This window comes from Hypanus sabinus, chromosome 15 (genome assembly GCF_030144855.1).
Source record: "Hypanus sabinus isolate sHypSab1 chromosome 15, sHypSab1.hap1, whole genome shotgun sequence".
NCBI lineage: Eukaryota > Metazoa > Chordata > Chondrichthyes > Myliobatiformes > Dasyatidae > Hypanus > Hypanus sabinus.
Genome location: NC_082720.1, coordinates 45,512,050 through 45,533,470, shown reverse-complemented (window position 1 = coordinate 45,533,470; position 21,421 = coordinate 45,512,050). Strand labels below are relative to the sequence as shown.

Below are 21,421 nucleotides of genomic sequence, written 5' to 3'. Positions count from 1 at the left end.
ATTGTTACAATTCTGGGTGAATAACAGGTAACTAGATATTGGACTGTAATGTTGATCTCCCCATTGTAAGGGGTTCCAGGATCCACTTACCAGAAACATTAAACCCAAGGGAGCATCTCGTGCTGACTAGCAATTTCTTATTGGCACTTAAGTGTGGTTATTTTATTTCTTGATTCAGTTGTTTCTTTCATCCTTTCTCTTCGGGCTCTGTATTTTAAAATGAATCTTTATCTATGTCTTTTTAAAGCCAAAGGGAACCATTTAAAGCCATGATTAAATGGATGCTGATTGACCAACAGGCTGTTTTCAGCATTTCCAGCTTTCCATTTAAATTTCCATCAATTATTGCTCAAAGTTGTACAGAAACCTGTTTAAGAATAGAAGATAAAAGAAATAGGAACAGGAGTAGGTAATTTAACCCACTGAGCCTGTTCTGCCATTAAATAAAATCATCCCCCAACCCTTCATTCACTTGGTGATTAAAACCTGAATCAAATTCATTTTTTATTTATTAAAGGATTCTATACCTTTCTGGAGCATGGAATTTCAAAGACTTGTTGCCCTTTGCAAGAGGAAATTATTCAACATACTGTCTTAAATTTCTGTCCCCTTATTCTTGAGTCCGTGTCCTCTGATCTTCGACTTTCCTATGAGGTTTGTCCTTGTGTTTGTCCTGTTCAGTCCCCTAATGAATTGTATGTTTCAAAAAATAGCATCTTGTTATCCTAAACCCTTTATACATATTGCAGAGTGGAATGAGGAGAGATTAGAATACTAAACAGACCCCTTTACTTTTTGGTGATGTGATTGATGACTTTCTTGAAATGGAATTACTCATTGAGTTCCACTTATATTTTGCACAATTAAATTACACATAATTTGAAAACAATCCAGTACTCTACAACTAATTAATGCGGAAGGCTTGCAGATAGGAATAACTTTATAAATTCCTGGATCCAAATTAGAAAAAAAATAAGCATTAACTCTGATGTTTGTAATTGTTTTTATTATTATTTTTCATTATGCTCCTGATAATTCAAAGTGTGACTAGTTCAGTTCAATATTGACACTTTACATATGACTGAAATTTATTAACATTCAGCCTTCCGACATTATTGCATGTTTTGAAATCTGTTGTTTGCAGTACAATTGCAGTACATAATAAAAAAACTATAAATTACATGAAGAAATCTGTATATTATATATATATATATTAATATAAAACTTGTATAAGATTAAGTTGAATAAGCAGTGCACAGAGAGCTAGAAGAATCAGTGAGGTAGTGAACAGCGGGGATTCATTGTTGGGCTGGCGCCTCGAAGACCTCTGTGCTTCAGTCGAACCTCTAGCCCAGCACACCTTTCCCACTTACTTTTTCTCAAAGGTGAACTGCACTTACGGCCTGAATCTGCTGTCCAGTTCTGAGGATCCATTTTTTTTTAGTTATCTTGAAGTGGTTTGGCTTACTGAAGTGCCTTGGGTGTGACTATGGATTTCAGCTGTAGTAGTCCTAAAAAGAAATATTTGATAATTTCTATGGAGTTGCCAATTTTCAATGCCATCTTTACTGCAGTGAAATACATAAATTACAGTGAGAAATATACATGTATGTTTGTGTGTGTGTATGTACATATGAATTAAATAATTAATGGAAACAGCTAAAATATTGAGGAACGTTTCTTGGGATGGTTCATCATCCATTTAGAAATCTGATGGTGGAGGGGAAGGTGTTCCTATAACATTGAGTGTGCGTCTTCAGGCTCATGTGCCTCTTCTCTGAGGGTAGCAATGATAAAAGAGCATGTCCTCGGTGATGGGGGACCTTAAAGATGGATGCCACCTTCTTGAGGCATTGCCTTTTGAAGATGCCCATGATGCTGGGGAGGTCAGTTCCCATGATGGAGCTGGCTGAGTTTGCAACCCTCTGCAGCTTTTCTGATCCAGTGCAGTGGCCCCTCCATACAAGATAGTGTTGCAACCAATTAGAATGCTCTCCATCGTACATCTGTAAAAATTTTGCAAGATTCTTTGGTACATACTAAGTCTCCTCAAACTCCTAATGAAATATATCCACTGTTGTGCTTTCTTTGTGATTATATCAATATGTTCGTGCCAGGATAGATCTTTAGAGAAGCTGACACACAGGAACTTTAAACTGGTGTGTGTTCACTCAATTTTCCCTTCTTTCCTGAAGTCCACAATCAATTCTCTGATCTTACTGATGTTCAGTGCAAGGTTGTGTTTGTGATACCACTCAACCAGCTAATCTATCTCACTCCTGCGTGCCTCCATGTCACCACATGAATGATACAAAAATAGATGTATCATTGGCAAATGTATAGATGGCTGTGCAGTGCCACATTTGTGGGTGTAGAGAAAATAAAGCAGTGAGCTAAGCACACGTCTTTGAGGTGTGCCAGTGGTGATGATCAGCATGGAGGAGATGTTATTTCCAATCTGCACTGACTGTGGTCGCCCAATGAGGAAGCCAAGGATCCATTTGCAGAGGTCCAGGTTGATGATTAGTACCGATTGTGTTGAACGCTGAGCTATAATCCATAAGCAGCAACCTATTGTCCAGGTGATCCAAAGCTGAGTGGAGAGCCAGTGAAATTGCATCCCACTGTAGGTCAATTGTGGCAATAGGCAAATTGCAGAGGGTCCAGGTCTTTGCTTAGACAGATGCTGATTCTGGCCTCTCAAAGCACTTCATCACAGTAGGTATACAGGGATGTACATACACCCAGGAGAAGGACACAGATAACTTGGAGATTGTTAGAAGGAATGGGATAGGCAGCCAGTTCAAAGTATGCCTGTGGCTGTTCCCTTCAGCAACAGGTATGCCGCTTTGGGTATTGTTGGGGAAGAGGGTGACAACCTGGTAGAGGAAAGCCACATTGGTCAGGTCTCTGGCACTGAGTCTGGCTCTGTGCCTTTGTAGGGAATAGGGGAGAAGAAGAAAGCTGTGGTGATGGCAGATTCAGTGATTAGAGGAACAGAAAGGAGTTTCTGTGGATGAGAATGAGATTCCCACATGGTAGGTTACCTCCTGAGTGCCAGGGCAAGGACATCTCAGATTGTGTCCACAGCATTCTTAAGTGGGAGGTTGAGCAGCCAGATGCCATGACCTAGGGGTAGAAGGAGTGACCAGGATCTACGAGTGAGTTTAGGGAGTTAAGTGCCACATTAAAGGACAGGTCCTCCAAGGTTGTGAGCTCAGGATTGCCACCTGTGCCATGTGCTAGGAAGGCCAGAAACAGGAAGATTATACAGGTAAGCATGTGGCTAAGGAGATGGTGCAGGAGGGAGGGCTTCAGATTTTTGGATTGATGTGCTCTCTTCCAGGGAAGATGAGATCTATACAGAAGGTACAGTTTGCACCTGAATTGTAGGGGGACTAGTATTCCAGCAGGATGGTTTGCCAGTGCTGCATGGGGGAGGGGTTTAAACTAGGGTTTCAGGGAGCAGAGAACCAGAGCAGAAGGACAGATAGTGGAATGGTTGTGGAGAAAGATGTTGTTAAGTCTGCATACAAAGGTTGCGAATGGTGGGGCTAATGTTCTGAACAGCATATATTTCATTGAAGGAGTATTGTAGGAAAGGCAAATGGGTTTAGGGCAGGGGTCAGCAACCTTTACCACTGAAAGAGCCACTTGGACCCGTTTCCCATAGAAAAGAAAACACTGGGAGCCGCAAAACCTGTTTGACATTTAAAATGAAATAACACTGCATACAACGTTTTGTTTTGCCTTTATGCTATGTATAAATAAACTATAATGTGTTGCATTTATGAAATTGATGAACTCCTGCAGAGAAAACGAAATTACATTTCTGCATGCAACAAAAACATTTTGAACTCCGAAAAAAAGACGTTGGGTTGAAGGTTACTTTTAAGTAAAATACTCAACGTCTATTTGAGTCCTTCTTGTATTTATGAAAAACGCCAAACTTAAATTTGCCGCCAGCAGCAAACCAAAAATAACGTCAGCCAGCTGTCAACCTGAAAAATAAAAGGACTATTTCACTGAACAATGAAAACATATGAATATACGTAAAATAATACGCAATTAAAATATTTATCATACTTCTTCAGGTTGACTCACACCTGACAATGCAGTCGTATTCAGTAGGGATGGATCGATGCTTAGGGGAGTGACCGGGAAGGATAATGTGTTTTTTTCCTCTCTGAACTCACAGAAGCGTTTCCCAAACGATGTTTGCATTGCGATGATTGCAGAATGTAAATACTCCGAATTTATCATGTCGTGACCTTGTTTGAACTCTCTCAAATTGGGGAAGTGAGACAATGTGCCTTTCTGTAAATCTCTGGCAAGCAACGTCAACTTGCGCTCGAATGCAAAACATCCTCCAACATGTGCAGGGCTGTACGTCCTTACCCCGTTGAAGAGCTGTGTTCAGCGTGTTCAGGTGCGCTGTCATGTCTACCATGAAGTGTAGCTTTTCCAGCCACTCTGGCTGTTCCAGCTCAGGAAAGTTGAGCCCTTTGCTGCCCAGGAAAGTTTTCACTTCTTCCAGACGCGCGACAAAGCGTTTCAGCACCTCCCCTCTGGACAGCCAGCGATAAAAACATGTAGCGGTTGCTACACGCAGTCAGTAAACTGCAGTCAAAGATAGCTTTATTCGAACTAAACAGCCTTGCTTTTAAGCCTCCCTCAACCCGCCCCCCATGGGCGCGGATGCTGCAAAAGACACGTACTCACAAACCCCCATAGGCTATCTCCCTTAGCCTGAACGCTGGCTAATTGTGAGCCGGTTCGGATGTGTCAGGAAATGGGTCGCCACAATGTCTTATTTAGATTGTACAAGATCACCATAATCTTCAAATTTAGATTTACATTTCAAAAACTAACAAACTAACATAAAATACATATTAATTAAATACTGACCATGTAGCAGTGTGCTACACGCAGCGCTAAAATTACGACACGGAGTCGGTAACTGCAGTCGAAGGAAAAAAACTTTATTCGAAATCTTCAGCCTCACTTTTAAGCCTCCCTCAACCTGCCCCCCCCCCCATGGCGCAGAGGCTCCAAAGCTCTGTGCTCGCAAACCCCGGTAGGCTATCTTATTGTGAGTCGGTTCGGATGTGCCAGGAAAAGGGTCGCCACAACCAATTATTTCCCAAAGCAACAGGGAGCCGCAGCACAGACGTAAAAGAGCCACATGTGGCTCCGGAGCCGCGGGTTGCCGACCCCCGGTTTAGGGTATGGATCGGTACATGGAATTAGCTGTTAGTGAGGTTTGGTTGCAAGAGGGGCAGGAATGGCAGCTCAATGTTTCGGAGTTCTGTGGTTTTACATGTGATAGACTGGGAGATATTAAAAGGGGAGGGGTGGCATTACTAGTCAAGAAAAATGTCACTGCAATGCTCAGACAGGACAGACTGGAGAACTTGGCCAGAGAGGCTTTATGGGTAGAACAGAGGAATAAGAAATGTCTGACCATGTTATTGGGATTCACTCCAGGGGATTTAGAGGAGCAGATTTGTAGAGAGATTGCAGACTGTTGCAAGAAACATAAGGTTGTGATAGTAAGTGATTTTAAGTTTCCACATATTGACTGAGTCTCCTGGATGAGAAAGAATTTGTCAAATGTGTTCAACCAAATTTCCTGAATCAGACGGCACCAAGATTGGGGGTTTAGTGAATAGCGAAGAAGGCTATCAAAACTTGCTGCGGGACCTGGACCAGCTGGAAAAATTGCTTGTAAAATGGCAGATGGAATTTAATGCAGACAAGTGCGAGGTGTTGCACTTTGGGAGGACCAACCAGAGTAGGTTTTAGGCAGTCAGCAGTAGGGCACTGAAGAGTGCAATTGAAAAGAGGGATCTGGAATACAGATCACAATTCCTTGAAAGTGGTGCCTAAATGTACCGAAAACTCCAACGGGTGATTAAGACAACTCAGTACAAGCTCATCACAGAGATTCAACTCCCGGAGACCATCTACAAACCTTGATGCCTACGCTGCACTCATAACATTCTTAAAGACCTATCTCTTTCTGGACACTATCTGTTCAATCTCCTGCCATCAGGTAGGAGATACAGAAACATCTTAGCCAAGACAGTTAGACTGAAAGCTGTTGTGCAGTTGTGCAATGCGACACCCCTGCTGGCCAATGGCCTGTGAATGCTATGGACTATTGAAGCCACTTGTGGCATGTAAATATGGGAATTATGTTTATATTAAGCCATACAACATGCAATCTAAATAACTGGTTTGTGTAGACTGGAATAACAGCACAATCTCATTATCTTGAGCAAAGACAATTCTGTTCTATTCCATTCTGTTCTATTCTTTGTCCCCTTCTGCATTCATCAATGTGGAGGCCAGCACTCTGTGAATACTTAAGGTCCTTAGGGGCCTTTGGATCCTCCTGGAAAATGAGTTGCCCTGAGCAAAATCAACAATCTTCCATTTCCTTGGTGAGATTGTGGTTAGGTATTGATTGCCACTGCATCTACACTTTGTTTATTGCATATGATAACAGGAATCACTTCTGCCAAAGTTTGCTACAGAAGATGAAGACTGATATGACTGATATGACTGGGTGCAATTGATGTGCAGTCTATTACACCCGGCTTATCATTTTAAAGCTGTTACACATTCTGTCTGTTCTTTCTGCCAGTATTTCTTTTCTGTTTTGTTTAGATGCACTTTATGTATTGCCTGTAGACTTCTTTACTTCAACAACAATGTGAGCGCCATGATAGTACAGCAGTTAGTGTAACACTATTACAGCGCCAGTGACCCAGGTTCAGTACCATCACTGTCTATAAGGAGTTCGTATATTCTCCATGTGATAGATTGTGTTTCCTCGGGGTGCTGCTGTTTCCTCCCACATTCCAAATGTGTACAGGTTAGGTTAATTGGCCACATGGATATAATTAGTCAGCACATGCTTATTCAGTCGTAAAGGCCTGTTACCATACTGTAAATAAATTTTTAAAATAATATTTGAGGTTTAAAGAACCAGAATTTTGATTCTATTTTGTAAGCTGTCAATCATCTACCAGTTTGCCTGTTATTTTCCGCTTCTCACGGCTAGATAATTGCAATTGACATATTTCAGGAAACATTGCACTTCAGATTCTTAAATGTCAAGGCTAATCTGCTATGTTTAGCATGAATAATCTCCATAGTGCTTGTATCAGTGTTATTTTAATCCAGTGTGGCTGATAACAATTGTTCATTCAACTCCTCCTGTTAGAATTCTTTCATCTGGGGTTATTGATCCTCAACCATTAAATCCTTCAGAAAATGAATGTATCCTTACTGGATTCTGTTTTCAGAAATCCACTAATCAAATTCCTTAATATTATGCCTTCTTCCTACTGTCACCCTCCTGATTTGATTGGATCAGTGAGTGACTTGATCCTGCTTTTTGCAGTCTCTTGCCATTATCTCTTAAAAGAGAAGGCAGCAATCTCCCAGTGGTTGTCCATTACAATTTGACTTCTCATTCGCATTCTAACATGACTGATCATTGCCTCCTTTCCTGCCACGATAAGGCCACACTCGGGTTTGTGGAGCAACTCCTCATATTCTATCTCGGTAACTCCCAACTTGATGGCATGAACGTTGATTTCTCCAGCTTCTTGTTATTTCTCTCCCTTCCTTTTTTTATCCATTTTCCATTCTAATTACTCTCACCTTCTCTCTTCTATTCACCTGCCCTTCACCTCCCTTTGGTTCTCCTCTTCCTTCCCCTTCTTACATGGTACAACATCCTCTCCTAATAGATTCCCTCTGTCAGCCCTTTACCTCTTTCAACTATAATTCGTCCTCCCCCACCCACTGGCCTTCCCCCCACCTGATTTCATCTGTCACCTACCACCCTGTAATCTTTCCCCTCCACCTAATTCCTTATTCTGGTTTCTGCCCCCTTCCTTTCCACTCCTGATGAAGGGTCTTGGCCTAAAAAATCAACTGTTCATTCCTCACCATAGATGTGTTTTAACATGCTGAGTTCCTCCAGTATTTGTTTCTTCTGTTGCTCAGATTTGTGTGCTGCAGGATACCTTCTGTATAACAAAAAAAAGGCTTCTCACCACACAATTGTGACTTCTGTCCCTTACTCTAGATAGTGTTTGGGTGCCTCACACTGATCCAGAGTTTGGTCATCTGAAATGCCAGAATATAGATGCAAACATCTCAATTTCTATAAGACACAAATTCCTCCATCCTCAGACAACACTAAAGTATTAATCTTGTTTGAATTTTCTTTGAAGAAAAACTTGAGCAATAAGGGAAAGCAAAATCCTTTTCATTTAAATGTGCTTTGTCTTTCCTTAATCCATTTCCTTTTTCGTTATTACCCCTGATAAATTTTTAGAAGTTATGAATCTGTAGGGACAGGAAATCCAGCTACTATTTTAATAGACACAGTACATTGCACATTTCACAATTACTAGGATTATCAATATTGAATTTACTGAATTAATTGTCTATATATCTAATTGCCATTTGTGTAGTGTTGTTGTGTACAAACTGACCATTACGGCACTTAAAAAGTATCTAATTTTTAAAATTATTGCCTAGGGTTTAGCTGTTGGTGATGGAAAAAAAATTGGAATTCACCACTTCAGAGGAAACTATCCACAAAAGTTATATAAACAACATATCCAAAATTTGAAAAATCTTAACTCTCATCAGATTTTGAAATATTTGTTTGGTGAATTACAAGGTCCTACATCAAACTATTGTTTTACGAGGTTTAAAGCCTAAAATGACATCAAAACAACAAAGAGTAATATTTTAAGGGTATTTTGTTGTGAAAATAGTTTGTACAATTGGACTATTTGGTGGTAGGAGAGGTGTATGATAAAATGGTTAATGTGTGTTTTGTGCAGGCCTGAGTGGTAGAAATACCATCGGCTGGTGGAAGCACCATAGGTGGATCAAAGGATTGGTCAGAAGGTTAACAGGAACTGAAGATCAAGCTAGATGGAGGATCAGATTTGTAGTTTGCTCATAGTGATGGGCTGATTGGAGTCACAATATTAGAGGGCTTGAGGGCCAGCTGTAATGAGGGTTGATCTTTCCTTCAAATAATACATTCTATTCATAACATTTGCAGATGCATGATACAGGACATCTTCATCTTGACTTTCATAGGACCAACATTATTTCATTTCCCAACCAGATTTACATTATAGACACAGGAGGTATTACAGATCCTGGAAATCCAGAGCAATGCACACAGTGTCCTGGAAGAGCTCAATAGGTCAGGCAGCAATAATGGATATTTTTAAAGCAAAAAATTTAGACTTCAATCTCTTAGTATACAGAGGTGAAGTGGCCATTAAAATGTAGCCTTTACCCATAAAGTATTTGTGGGAGCCCCACCAGGACGTCAAAATGTGCCAGTCTGCAACATTTGTTGTGGAATGTGCCTTGCATTGCAAGAAAGCAAGTTTCAGCCAGGCTAGAGGGTGTTTTGCACTAATTTGATAATCTTCCAGCCGTGGTTAGCATGTGTCTAATTGAGTAATGGCAATGACACATAAAACTCAAGGTCTTGTGTTCTGTGGCCACTCTGTATAAATACCTACATTTATTTTCCAACCACCCAGTGAGCATGCAGTCAGAAAGATGATGAACAACAGTCTCATCTGCCACAGCTGCCTCAAGAGCAATAAGTGATATCAATGGCATTTTGGCTTTGCCTGAAAGATTTAATGGAGGACTCTTCTCAAAATCTGCCATGCACCACGTTTGAGAGAAGAGATGTAGCAGAAACTGGAATTGTGGCAGCTGAGCTTCCTGTTGATTGTGGAAAGCTCAATGATGTCATACATGAATGTGGTTCATAAGTGAAGGTGATTAGAACCTTAAGGTAAAAGAACCCGAGGAGGAACTGATCATAATACGGTCAAATTCACCCTAAAATTTGAGAAGTAGCTAAAGACAGATGTATCAGTGTTACAGTGGAGGAAAGGAAATTACAGAGGCATGAGAGCGGAACTGGCCGGAATTGACTGGAAAAGGACACTGGCAGGGATGATGGCAGAGCAACAATGACTGGAATTTCTGGAAGCAATTCAGAACACACAGGATATATACATCCCAAAGAGGAAGACATATTCTAAAGGAAAAATAACAGAACTGTGGCTAACAAGAGAAGTCAAAGCCAAAGAGAGGGCAAATGATAGAACAAAAAAAAGGGGGAAGTTAGAGGATTGGGATACTTTTAAAATGCAACAGAAGGCAACTAAAAAAATCATTAAGAAGATTAAGATGGAATACAAAATTAAGCTAGCCAATAATATTAAAGAGAGTACCAAAAGTTTCTTCAGATTCATTAAGTGTAAAAGGGAGGCGAGAGTGGATATTAGATCTCTGGAAAACAATGCTGGAGAGGTAGCAATGGGGGACAAGGAAATGAAGCATGAACTAATTAAGTATTTTGCATCAGTCTTCATGGTGGAAGACACCAGCAGAATGGTGGAAGTTCCAGTTGTCAGGGGTCATGAAGTGTGTGAAGTTACCATTACTAAAGAGAAGGTTCTTGGGAAGCTGAAAGGTCTGATGATAGATAAGACACCTGGACCAGTTGGTGTACACCCAGAGTTCTGAAAGAAGTGGCTGAAGACATTGTAAAGGCATTAGAAATGATCTTTCAAGAATTACTAGATTCTAGAATGGTTCCAGAAGACTAGAAAATTTCAAATATCATTCCACTCTTCAAGAAAGGAGAGAGGCTAAAGAAAGGAAACTAAAGGCCTATTAGTTTGACTTCAGTGGTTGGGAAGATGCGGCAGTAAATTGTTAAGGATGTGGTTTTGGGCTACTTGGAGGCACTTGATGAAAAAGACCATAGTCAGCATGGTTTCCTCAAGGGAAAATCATGCCTGTCAAATCTGTTGGAATTCTTTGAAGAAATAAAAAGCAGGATAGACAAATGAGAATCGCTTGATGTTGTGTGCTTGGATTTTCAGAAGGCCTTTGACAAGGTGTTGCTGAACAAGCTATGAATCCATGGTATTTCAGGAAAGATTCTAACATGGATAAAGCAGTGGCTAATTGACAAATGGTAAAAAGCAGAAATAAACGGAGCCTTATCTCGTTGGTGGCCGGTGACTAGTAGAACAGTTATTACCCCTCAACCATCAGGCTCTTGCACAAAAGAGGATAACTACATTCATTTAAGACTTCTGTCTTCTCACTTCATGCCCATTATTTATTGTTATATATTTATATCTGCATTTACTTAGTTTGTTGCCCACTGATCCTGTTTACAGCTATTCAATAGAAAAGAATCTAGGGTAGAGAAAGAATCCCAGGGTTGTATGTAGTGACATGTATGTACTCTGATAATACTTTTTACTTTGACTTTGATCCACAAAATTCGGAGAATCTTACTATCAATGATTTGCTTCCTACTTTTCTAAAGGCATTAGAGTTCAGTAGTAGGAAGGTTAGCGAATATAATTTGAGATGGGGGGTGGTGGGGACACTGAACAGTGGAGTTATTCCATGGAGGAACAAAGTGATGTGTGTAGGCTGCAAGGAAGGAAAATGGGAACCAGTATCCAATCCTCTGAATTATTTACCTGCAGTGGCAACACCTAAGCCATCTTTGGGCCTTCATTCTTCAGGAACATGCAGAGGATTTCAAGAGCTGCATACCATTTGGGCAAACTTTCAAGGTTATCCGTTCACGCTGGAGTTAGGTATACAGTCAAAGCATAAAGTAGTGTGACGTCAGAGGCGTAGGACACAGTCAGCTGAAGTTCAAGTGCTGTGCATTAAGATACTGTAATTACTTGGACTGGTTACATGAACAAGGCCAGTTATCTGATCTGGTATGTAATCCCAGTATCACCTACCGTCATCCTGTAATTAAAAGAGGGTAATTGGCAAATCTTCAGTTAATAATACAGAGCATGCGATTTAAAAAAGAAATAAAAGGGCAATTACTTTGCTGAATAGAAAACAAAAAAAATAAAGCAACAGGGAATGTTTAATAAGAGCTTCAGAACTTTAATGTTAACCTGTTAACCATTCAGTAAGACCATTTCTGTACCTAGATGTCCTTAATATCTGAAAATGGATATTATTTATAGATTACGTTATGCTGGGATTTGGAGCAAGGGTTAATTAATGGGTTTAAGGTGCCGGTGATTGTAAGTGGCACAGTCGTGGCAAGTGGAACAGTTGCTTCCCAACTCTGTTAATTTTAGTTTGGTTTATTATTATCGTCACATGTACTGAGATACAGTGAAAAACTTGCCTTGCATACGGTTCATACAGATTAAATTGTTACACAGTGCACTGAGGTAGAACAAGGGGAAACAACAACAGAATGTAGAATAAAGTGTAGCAGCTACAGAGACAGTGCATGTAGATAAAACAAGAAGGTGCAAGATTATAATGAGGTCAAGAGTCTTATCGTACCAGGGAACCATTTAATAATTTTATATGAGTTGGGTAAAAGCTACTCTTGAACGACATGCTTTTAGGCTTTTGTATCTGATCTTCACTGTCTCTATTTGGAGTTTGCACATCCTTAATGCATTCACACGGGCTTCAAAGGTGCTCTTGTTTCTCACATCCCAAAGACCTTGGCTGGTAAGCTAGCTGCTACAAATTCCCCCCCAGTGTGTAGGTGAATGATAGAGTCTGAAAGGAATTGACAGGAATGTGGGGAGAAAAGGTTACAGACAAGTTAGGAAATGGGATTGCTAGGTGAGCTGGTATAGACTTGAGGAGCTAAAGGGCCTTCACTTATATTGTAAGAATCACTTTCAGTTAAACTAATTTGCTTGCTAAAAAGTAATTTGTATTCATCATGCCATTGTATGTAAACAATTATAGACCTTTAAAATGATTAAAGCTAACATAATAGACTGAATGGTGTATACACATAATTTTTGTTAGGTTACAACATGACTAAGAACGAATATACATATGGGGAGGCAATTCTACTTAAAAGCTGTGCAATCAGAAGGGTACGTGCCCTGCTCAATATTAAATTCATTTTCCTTATAAAGGGGAAATCAGTGGCAAGAAGCAAACCCGATTTTCTTCATGTAGCACATATGCCAAAATCGAATTTCACCAAAGCAGAATTTTAATTTTAAACTGTAACTTTGCTTTTCAGATGCCTTATGGTACAGATTGTTTTATAGATGCAATGGTCAACACAGAGCAGAATGAAAGAACACAATTGTGTTTGACATAGTTTCTATGATTGCACACACTTCAAAATGATCTGCTCAAATCTACAGGAGGAATTTTGCAGAAATTTTAGAAATAATATTGATGTGTAAATCTGATAAATTACTGAAAAGAATTTTAAGAATTAAGTCACAAGATTCTTGTAGAATATTTACCCCTGCAATCTAGTCATTGAAAATAGTAGTTAATGATAGTGAAAATTTTTAAATTGTGAAAATTTGGGAACACTCTACATATAGTCTCATTCAGGCCTAAAGATTTAATCACTGTGCAGGATTTCACTGTGGGATAACACCTTTGCTGACAAGGGGGGAGACTACTTGCAAGTGAGACTTGTAGCTGTGAAACAATCTCATGTTCTGAGCTTTTCTCCATGTTGGTTGTTGGAGTTGACTCTGGGACTGTAGGAAGAGGCTCTGACAGCTCTGGACTCCAATTTTCTCTAGCAATTGACTTTGCCCTCCTCCACTGATCGACCTGTCACCTCCAGGTGACATTAGACGCAATCTCCACTTGTAGGAGAATGGTCCAACTCTGTCCTGAATCTCTCCAATACCCACTTTTGATTACCTCACTAATCCCCCATCAGGACTGCTTGTCCATAAGAGGAACATCAAACCTGCTGTTTTGTAGAGCCCTCAATTTGTCTCAGCTGATTGTTCTACATACTCCTACTGAGACTGGGTTTGAGGAGGTCCAATTGTGAGCACAAAGGGATGACCAGGAACAGCATAACTGGTGAATTGTTGGTTGTGGAGTGTGCTGCATTGTGATATACAAGGAGGAAGTTAACAAGTTTCTGATTCTGTGTTGGTACAGTACGTTCTGCTGACATTACACAGTATTATTTAGACTCTGGACAAACCTTTCCACCAAGCCATTGGTATCTGAGTGGTACGGTGCAGATATAATACATCTTATTCCATTCATTTTCAGAAATGACTGAAACTATTCCACAGCAAACTGTGGTCCATTGTCATTGACTAAGTATTCTGGAACACCAGTCCTTGTGAAGAGGCTTTATCAACACATCAAAAGTGTGCAAGGCTGTAGTGGAGACTATTGGGTACACTTTCATCTACTCTGTAGCTGCATCCACTACTACCAAGAAATTTGTGCCCATGAATGGTCCAGCAAAATCCATATAAATCCTCTGCTAGGGCAATGAAGGACATTTTTGGGGATCGAGTGTCATAGCTGCCTGAGTTGCTGAGTTACATATACCATAAAGCCAGGCATCACAGGCGAGCTTCACTGCATGATCTGGATCATAATCAATGTTCCCTCGAAGGTGTGCACGTGCGCACGCACACATCTTTTGCTACCAGTACACTTAAGGAATTTAAACTGCACATGAAAGGTTGTCACCCTCTACCTTGTTGGCATATTTCTCCATTGTACACAATCACGTTTCCTTTTCCGGTGTCTGATGTGGATGGTGTTGACGACATGGAGTTTGGGATGATTTTTCTGCAGATTTTAGAACTGGGTTATTGATACTGTTTTTATTGAAGAAATTATTGATTCACTATGTTGAATTCCAAAGAAGCAAAGGGCATAAAGTCCAAGGGGCCCTCTAGTTCATTTAAAGCTGAATGGTTTAATGAAACTGTAGAAACTGCTACACTGAAAGCTCATGAGGTCAGGAACGTGCAGCTATGAGAAATATTTATGCACAATGCAGAAACTGGTGCTATTTACGAGTATTGTCACAATGCAAAAGTTGCTGGGGAATTTACAAGTGGGAAGAAATGGATTGACATTTGAAATCATGACTTTTTTTAAAGCATCATTTAGCAATCAAATCACATATGGATGGTGTGCAAAAGCTCCCCTGAGAAAATCCTTCATTACCCACTGCAGGCCTGCTGCATATAATTTGTGAAAGAGCAAATGAATGAGAGCCAAAGTGCTTATTGACAATGTTTTGCTAGCTGTAAAATGAATACCTCTATAGACAAAATTAGGTGCACACGTGTTGTTGTCACTGGGCAAAAAATGCACAGCCTAAGTTTTTTGCGCACACTGGTCATTACAAATTACAGGGAACATTGGTCATAATGTGCGAGTACAGCGTCTGACCACCATTTCTTTGTATTTTGGAATGCCACCTCACACTGCTTTGTCCTTTGCCACTTCTTTCCACTCTGTAATGAGTTCAAGGGTGGAGCCCAGTAGCAAGGTTTGACAGGAACCTGTTATAGTAATTGACTAATCCTAAAAAGGACCCCAAATGTAACACGTCCTTTGGCCTTGGGGCATCCACCACTGCTTGAATTTTCTCAGCACACTTTTGTAATTCTTGTGTGTCAATGGTGTGACCACAGTAAGTTGGTTTAAAGTATTAACAGTTTTTGTGTTGTGATCAGAGCCCACAATCTTCTAACCTCTTAAATACTGTCCTGAGATTCTGGAGATGTTCCTTGTCAACCTTACCAGTAGCAATGATGTCATCCAGGTAACACTGAGCGCCTGGGCAACCTTGCAGCACCTGGTCTGTAGTTTTTTGCCAGAGTGCAGGTGCATATGCTGCTCTAAAAATAAGCATATTGTACTGATGAGTACTTCTGTGAGTGTTAATGGTGAGAAACATTTTGGATTATTCCAACTCCATCTTAAGGTACACCTCAGTTAAGTCCATTTTGATGAAGTGTTTTCCTGTAGAAAGATTTGCAAAGATATCCTCTACCCTGGGAAATGGGGATTGATCTACTTTCATAATTGGGTTGATGGTAATCTTAAAATCACCACAGATTGTATCAGACTCATTTTGTCTTGGCTTCTGGGACAACTGGCATTGCCAATGGGCTCCTCACAACCTTAGAAAGAATTCGTTCAGCCTCCCTGTGATTTAGCTCACCGGCTATTTTTATCATGGATTGTATAAGGAACTGAACGGGCTTTGCAAAACTTGGTTGTGGCATTTCCCCTTAATACTGTTTCACACTTGATATGTTTGACTTTTCCATTGCCATCCTTGAACACTGCCGTGGCATCATCCAGTATCTTTCTTAATTTGTTTTCAGTGGACTCTATTGCAGAAAGCATGGCATGCCAGATGCTGAATGAATCTCAAATCAAGTCACTTTGACTCAGTACAATGCTTTTACCACATACAAGCCCAGTGTGACTTGTTGATTGTTGTATTTCAATGTTAAGCATGTCATTCCAGTAGGTGTTATCTTTTTGCAGTGTAAGTTTTTAGATAGATATCTATAGCCTTCAGTTCAATATCTGAAATGCCACTCAAACGCATTTTGTGGAATGACTGAAACAGTTGAGCCAATGTCTTTTAGTTAATTTGCCATTCACTTTGGGTGCAAGCCAGATTGCTTGTCTATTTTTTGTTTGTACATTGTAAATCTCAATGCTACCTAGTCCTCTGTCACTTTTATCAGATTTTTAAACAACAGCATGTAGATTAGTGTTCTTTTTGAAACTGAAACTTCACTTTTTATCTTTAATCTTCACTGTGCAATCCATTTATTTTTGTCTGCCTGACGTGTTCTCTCTAGGAGTCCTACTACTTTCCTTCTTCTGTAAGTTTTGCCCTTGAGCCTGCATTGGTATGGTGTATATGAATCCCTGCCACAATTTGTTTGGCCAGGCAGGTTTCTGTTAAGGTGTTCCAATCTTTTTCACATTTGCTTTCATTCCTGACTGCAACTTAACTGTGCCTCTGTCCGCTGTTTCAATTGATACGGCAATTCCAACTGTTATTTCAAATGTGATTTGTGCCTCAGCTAGGAGCTATTTTTGAATGTTTTCTTGTAAGATTACACATACCAAATGATCCATCTGTGCATCATTAAGCCAGTCCTTAAAATGAACTATGCTCAGACAACTTCATCAATTCAGACACATATGGTGAAATGGGCTCCCCTTCCTTTTGATTCTACTAATGAAACCTAAAGCATCCTACAATTGACAATGGTCTCAGTTCTATATGTTCCTCCATTAATTTCACGATATCAGCAAAGTTTATTTTGGCTGGTTTGGTTGGAGCATTGAAACTCCTAAGCAAACTTTATGCTCTTCCACCTATTACACTCAGCAAAACTGGCACTCGTTACTCATTGGCTATTCCATTTCCTTTAAAATATGCTCAATTTGTTCAGTATACATCATTTAGTTTAGTTTTGTGCAATTGAACCCCTCTACCTTTCCAATGTAGCCAGCCATTTCTGTTATTCTTGAAAGTTATTATTATCATACAGTGTTCACTGTTTATGAACCCATGAATTTTGTCCGTTTTCTGCCTTTTTTTTAAACTTGAATGTCACAGTGCATTTTTTTAAAATCGAACGTCTTGCTGAGCTTTAACATGTAGGTAGTTGTCCTGGGTTCATTTAAAACTTCCTTTTTGTCACTGTTAGGTTTTTTAATTCCAAAACATGAAACTAATCAAAAGAAAAATACGGAGCTGGGAATAATATGTGTACTGTAGTTTCTGGCATAATGACATATGATATTGACATACTTTTACATATAACTCATAATTAATTATGTCAACGGCAAAGAATGGTCAGTCAAACAATGTATTTACAATATTGCTCAAATATTATTGAAATATTAAAAACACGATGGGAGGCATGCCAGCAGGTGAGACTGTACTCACAAAGAAAGAGAAACTGAACGTAAATCACAGATGCATCACATTCTGTATATCAAAAATGCCAGTTCTGAAATAAACAAATATAGCAAGTTAACTGACATTGCAGAATTCTGGACTCAACATTGAACTCTACAATGTGCCCAGATGATCAATAAAATGTTTTATTTCAAACTTACAATGAGCTTCACAGTAACAATCCAGGAGGTCACAGACTCACAGACCATGGCGGGATGGAGAATTAAAGTGGCAGCAACAGGCAGCTTTGGGTCACTCCCTGTGGAATGAACGCTGGTGACCTGCAAAGCTGTTACGCTGTCATGCACTCTCCATCTGGAGTCTGTGGTCATGAAGGGGAACCAAAGAGCAGTCCAGGGAGTTGCAAAGGGAACAGTGCTTTGAGAAACAGAAAGTGGAATAAGTGTCTGGATGTGGAGTTCTGCTGAAGCTGGCAAAAGTTATTATGCCTGGATGGCTGCAGTGTCTTCTAATGAAAGATGCATTCTCTGTTTCTACAAGCATTGGCCATTTTTGCTACATCCATCTGTGATAGTGAATTAGTTTTTCCTTACCTATCCCTACTCCTCTGCATTTTGCAAGTTTTACTTTCCTTTTTTGTGTTCTTGCTCACTAACTGTTCATACTTCATATTTTTGTTCATATTTTTACTCTCTAACTGCTCCTATTAACTTACCAAACAGATGTCCTCTGCAATTATCCACATGGCAACTCCATCCTACCCATCCTTCACCACTCTATCAGCCACAAAACTAACATGATTTCTCTTTTTTCCAATCGTCACAACTGATTTTCCACCAGAAATATAGCTCTATTTCTCTTTCCCACAGATGATGCTTCATCTGCTGAGTGTTACCAGCATTTTGTTTTTTTACATTAACTCTGGCAGAGGATTGGCAGAAACGTTAGCATACCTGATTCAGACTGGATTTTGCTAAAATTAAGGCAGCTGTTCAGGAGAAGCCCCCACCAGATATTTCTGGGTACTTTTTTTGCAATAATGATTGTGTTTAGTTTTAAGAATAATTGGTCCGTTGACTTTGTGGTTGATTTGTATCTTCACAGATGGTCCTCCAAAGTTGAAGAAACTGAAGAACCAAACCCTTCTTGAAGGACAAAAGCTTTCACTGAAGTGTGAAGCAGTGGGTAATTCCCAACCCACATATAAATGGTTCAAAGATGGGACAGAGATAAAAAGAAACAAAGCAATCAGAATAAAAACTGGAAAGTAAGTTAAAAAGAATGTTAGATTTTTTGTTTTAAAATCAGATAATCCTTTTATTAATTCATACTTCATATGTATTCTTTTAGAGTGAACTATCAAATAGCACAAACTTACTGAAAAAGTCTGGGAACTACTAAATCACAGTATCTTTTTAATAACTATGGTTGGTATAGAGTACAGCCCTTAGTATACTGATTATATGATTGAGTCGTTTCCTTCTAGTAGATAGAGGAAATCTGTCCTGAACATGTAGCCACTTTAGCTCTAAGTACTGTGTGATTTCTCTGATGTGATTTGTGATTTAGATGTATTTATTTATCACATGTACATCGAATCATACAGTGAAATGCAACATTTGCTTTAATAACCAGCATAACCAAATGTTCTCACAATGTTCAAACGAACATCCACTCTCACACGTTCACGTCTTCGCCTCTATACCTTGGACAGGTTGTGTCTGGGTCTCTGACCTCCATTCTTTGACCTTGGACACAGACTACCAGACATTGGGCCTTCAACCGCCAATCCCTGGCCTGGACTCGCAGACATCAGGCCTCTTACTTCCAGCTGTGCCAACCCAGGGGCTTTGAGCTTCAGGCCTTGACCTCCACACTTTCAGATCACTTCAGTGTTCTTCAGAAATTCCGTTAAATGTTCCCTCTGTGAGTCGAGATTAAGCATCTGAATTGATGCACAGAAATGCATTAAGCCAGATCATTCCCTAAATGATGTCAGAGAAATTAGACCATGCTGTCCTGGGTGCAGATGTCCTGGGTGTAGAGTATTCCTAAGCAACCACACTTTCATAGCTATAATTCTGATCATGTGGAGGTCGAGGATAATGCATTGCTGAGGGATTGCAGCAGGGTCAGGGATTCAGATTTCTGGATCATTGTGACCAGGATGGGTTGCACTTGAATCCGAGGGGGACCAATATCCTGGCAGGAAAGTTTGCTAAGGCTATCAGGGAGAGTTTAAACTAGAATTGTTCGGGGGTGGGAACTGAACTGAAGAGACTGAGGAAAGGGCAGTTGGCTCACAAATAGAGAAAGCTTGGAGACAGTGCGAGAGGGAGGATAGGCAGGTGATAGAGAAGGGATACGCTCAGACCAATGGTTTGAGATGTGTTTATTTTAATGTAAAGAGTAATATGAACAAATCAGATGAGCTTAGAGTGTGGATCAGTACTTGGAGCTATGATGTTGAGGCCATTACAGAGACTTTGATGGCTCAGGGGTAGGAATGGTTACTTAGAGTGCCGGGCTTTAGATATTTCAGAAAGGACAGGGCATGGGGGGGTGGAGGGGAGCAAGGCACTGCTGTTCAGAGATAGTGTCACGGCTACAGAAAAGGAGGAAGTCATGGAGGGATTGTCTACTGAGTCTCTGTGGGTAGAAGTTAGAAACAGGAAGGGGTCAATATCTCTACTGGGTGTTTTTTATAGACCACCCAATAGTAACAGGGACATTGAGGAGCAGATAGGGAGACAGATTCTAGAAAAGTGTAATAATAACAGAGTTGTCATGGTGGGAGATTTTAATTTCCCAAATATTGATTGGTATCTCCCTAGAGCAATGGGTTTAGATGGGGTAGAGTTTGTTAGGTGTGTTCAGGAAGGGTTCTTGACACAATATGTAGATAAGCCTACAAGAGGAGAGGCTGTACTTGATCTGGTGTTGGGAAAAGAATCTGGTCAGGTGTCAGGTCTCTCAGTGGGAGAGCATTTTTGAGATAGTGATCACAATTCTATCTCCTTTATCAGAGCATTGGAGAAGGATAGGAACAAACAAGTTAGGAAAGCGTTTAATTGGAGTAAGGGGAAATATGAGGCTATCAGGCAGGAATTTGGAAGCATAAATTGGGAACAGATGTTCTCAGGGAAATTTACGGCAGAAATGTGGCAAATGTTCGGTGGATATTTGTGTGGCGTTCTGTGTAGGTATGTTCCAATGAAACAGGGAAAGGATGGTAGGGTACAGGAGCCATGGTGTACAAAGGCTGTTGAAAATCTAGTCAAGAAGAAAAGAAAAACTCACAAAAGGTTCAAAAAACTAGGTAATGATAGAGATCTAGAAGATTATAAGGCCAGCAGGAAGGAGCTTAAGAATGAAATTAGGAGAGCCAGAAGGAGCCATGAGAAGGCCTTGGCATGCAGGATTTAAAAAAAAAACCCAAGGCATTCTACAAGTATGTGACGAGCAAGAGGATATGACATGAGAGAATAGGACCAATCAAGTGTGACAGTGGAAAAGTCTGTATGGAACAAGAGGAGATGGCAGAGGTACTTACTGAATACTTTGCTTCAGTATTCACTACAGAAAGGATATTGGTGATTGTAGGGATGACTTACAGTGGACTGAAAA

The 21,421-nt window shown here is 40.1% G+C and overlaps 1 protein-coding gene across 1 annotated transcript in view; it reads left to right on the top strand.

Moving 5' to 3' along the window:
* The window catches only part of LOC132405463 (pro-neuregulin-2, membrane-bound isoform-like), a 138,741-nt gene that overhangs the window by 6,193 nt on the left and 111,127 nt on the right, over nt 1–21,421 (top strand). The window contains exon 2 of the mRNA XM_059990293.1: nt 18,899–19,061. Within this exon, the coding sequence (XP_059846276.1) occupies nt 18,899–19,061 (163 nt within the window). The remainder of the gene's footprint in view (nt 1–18,898; nt 19,062–21,421) is intronic.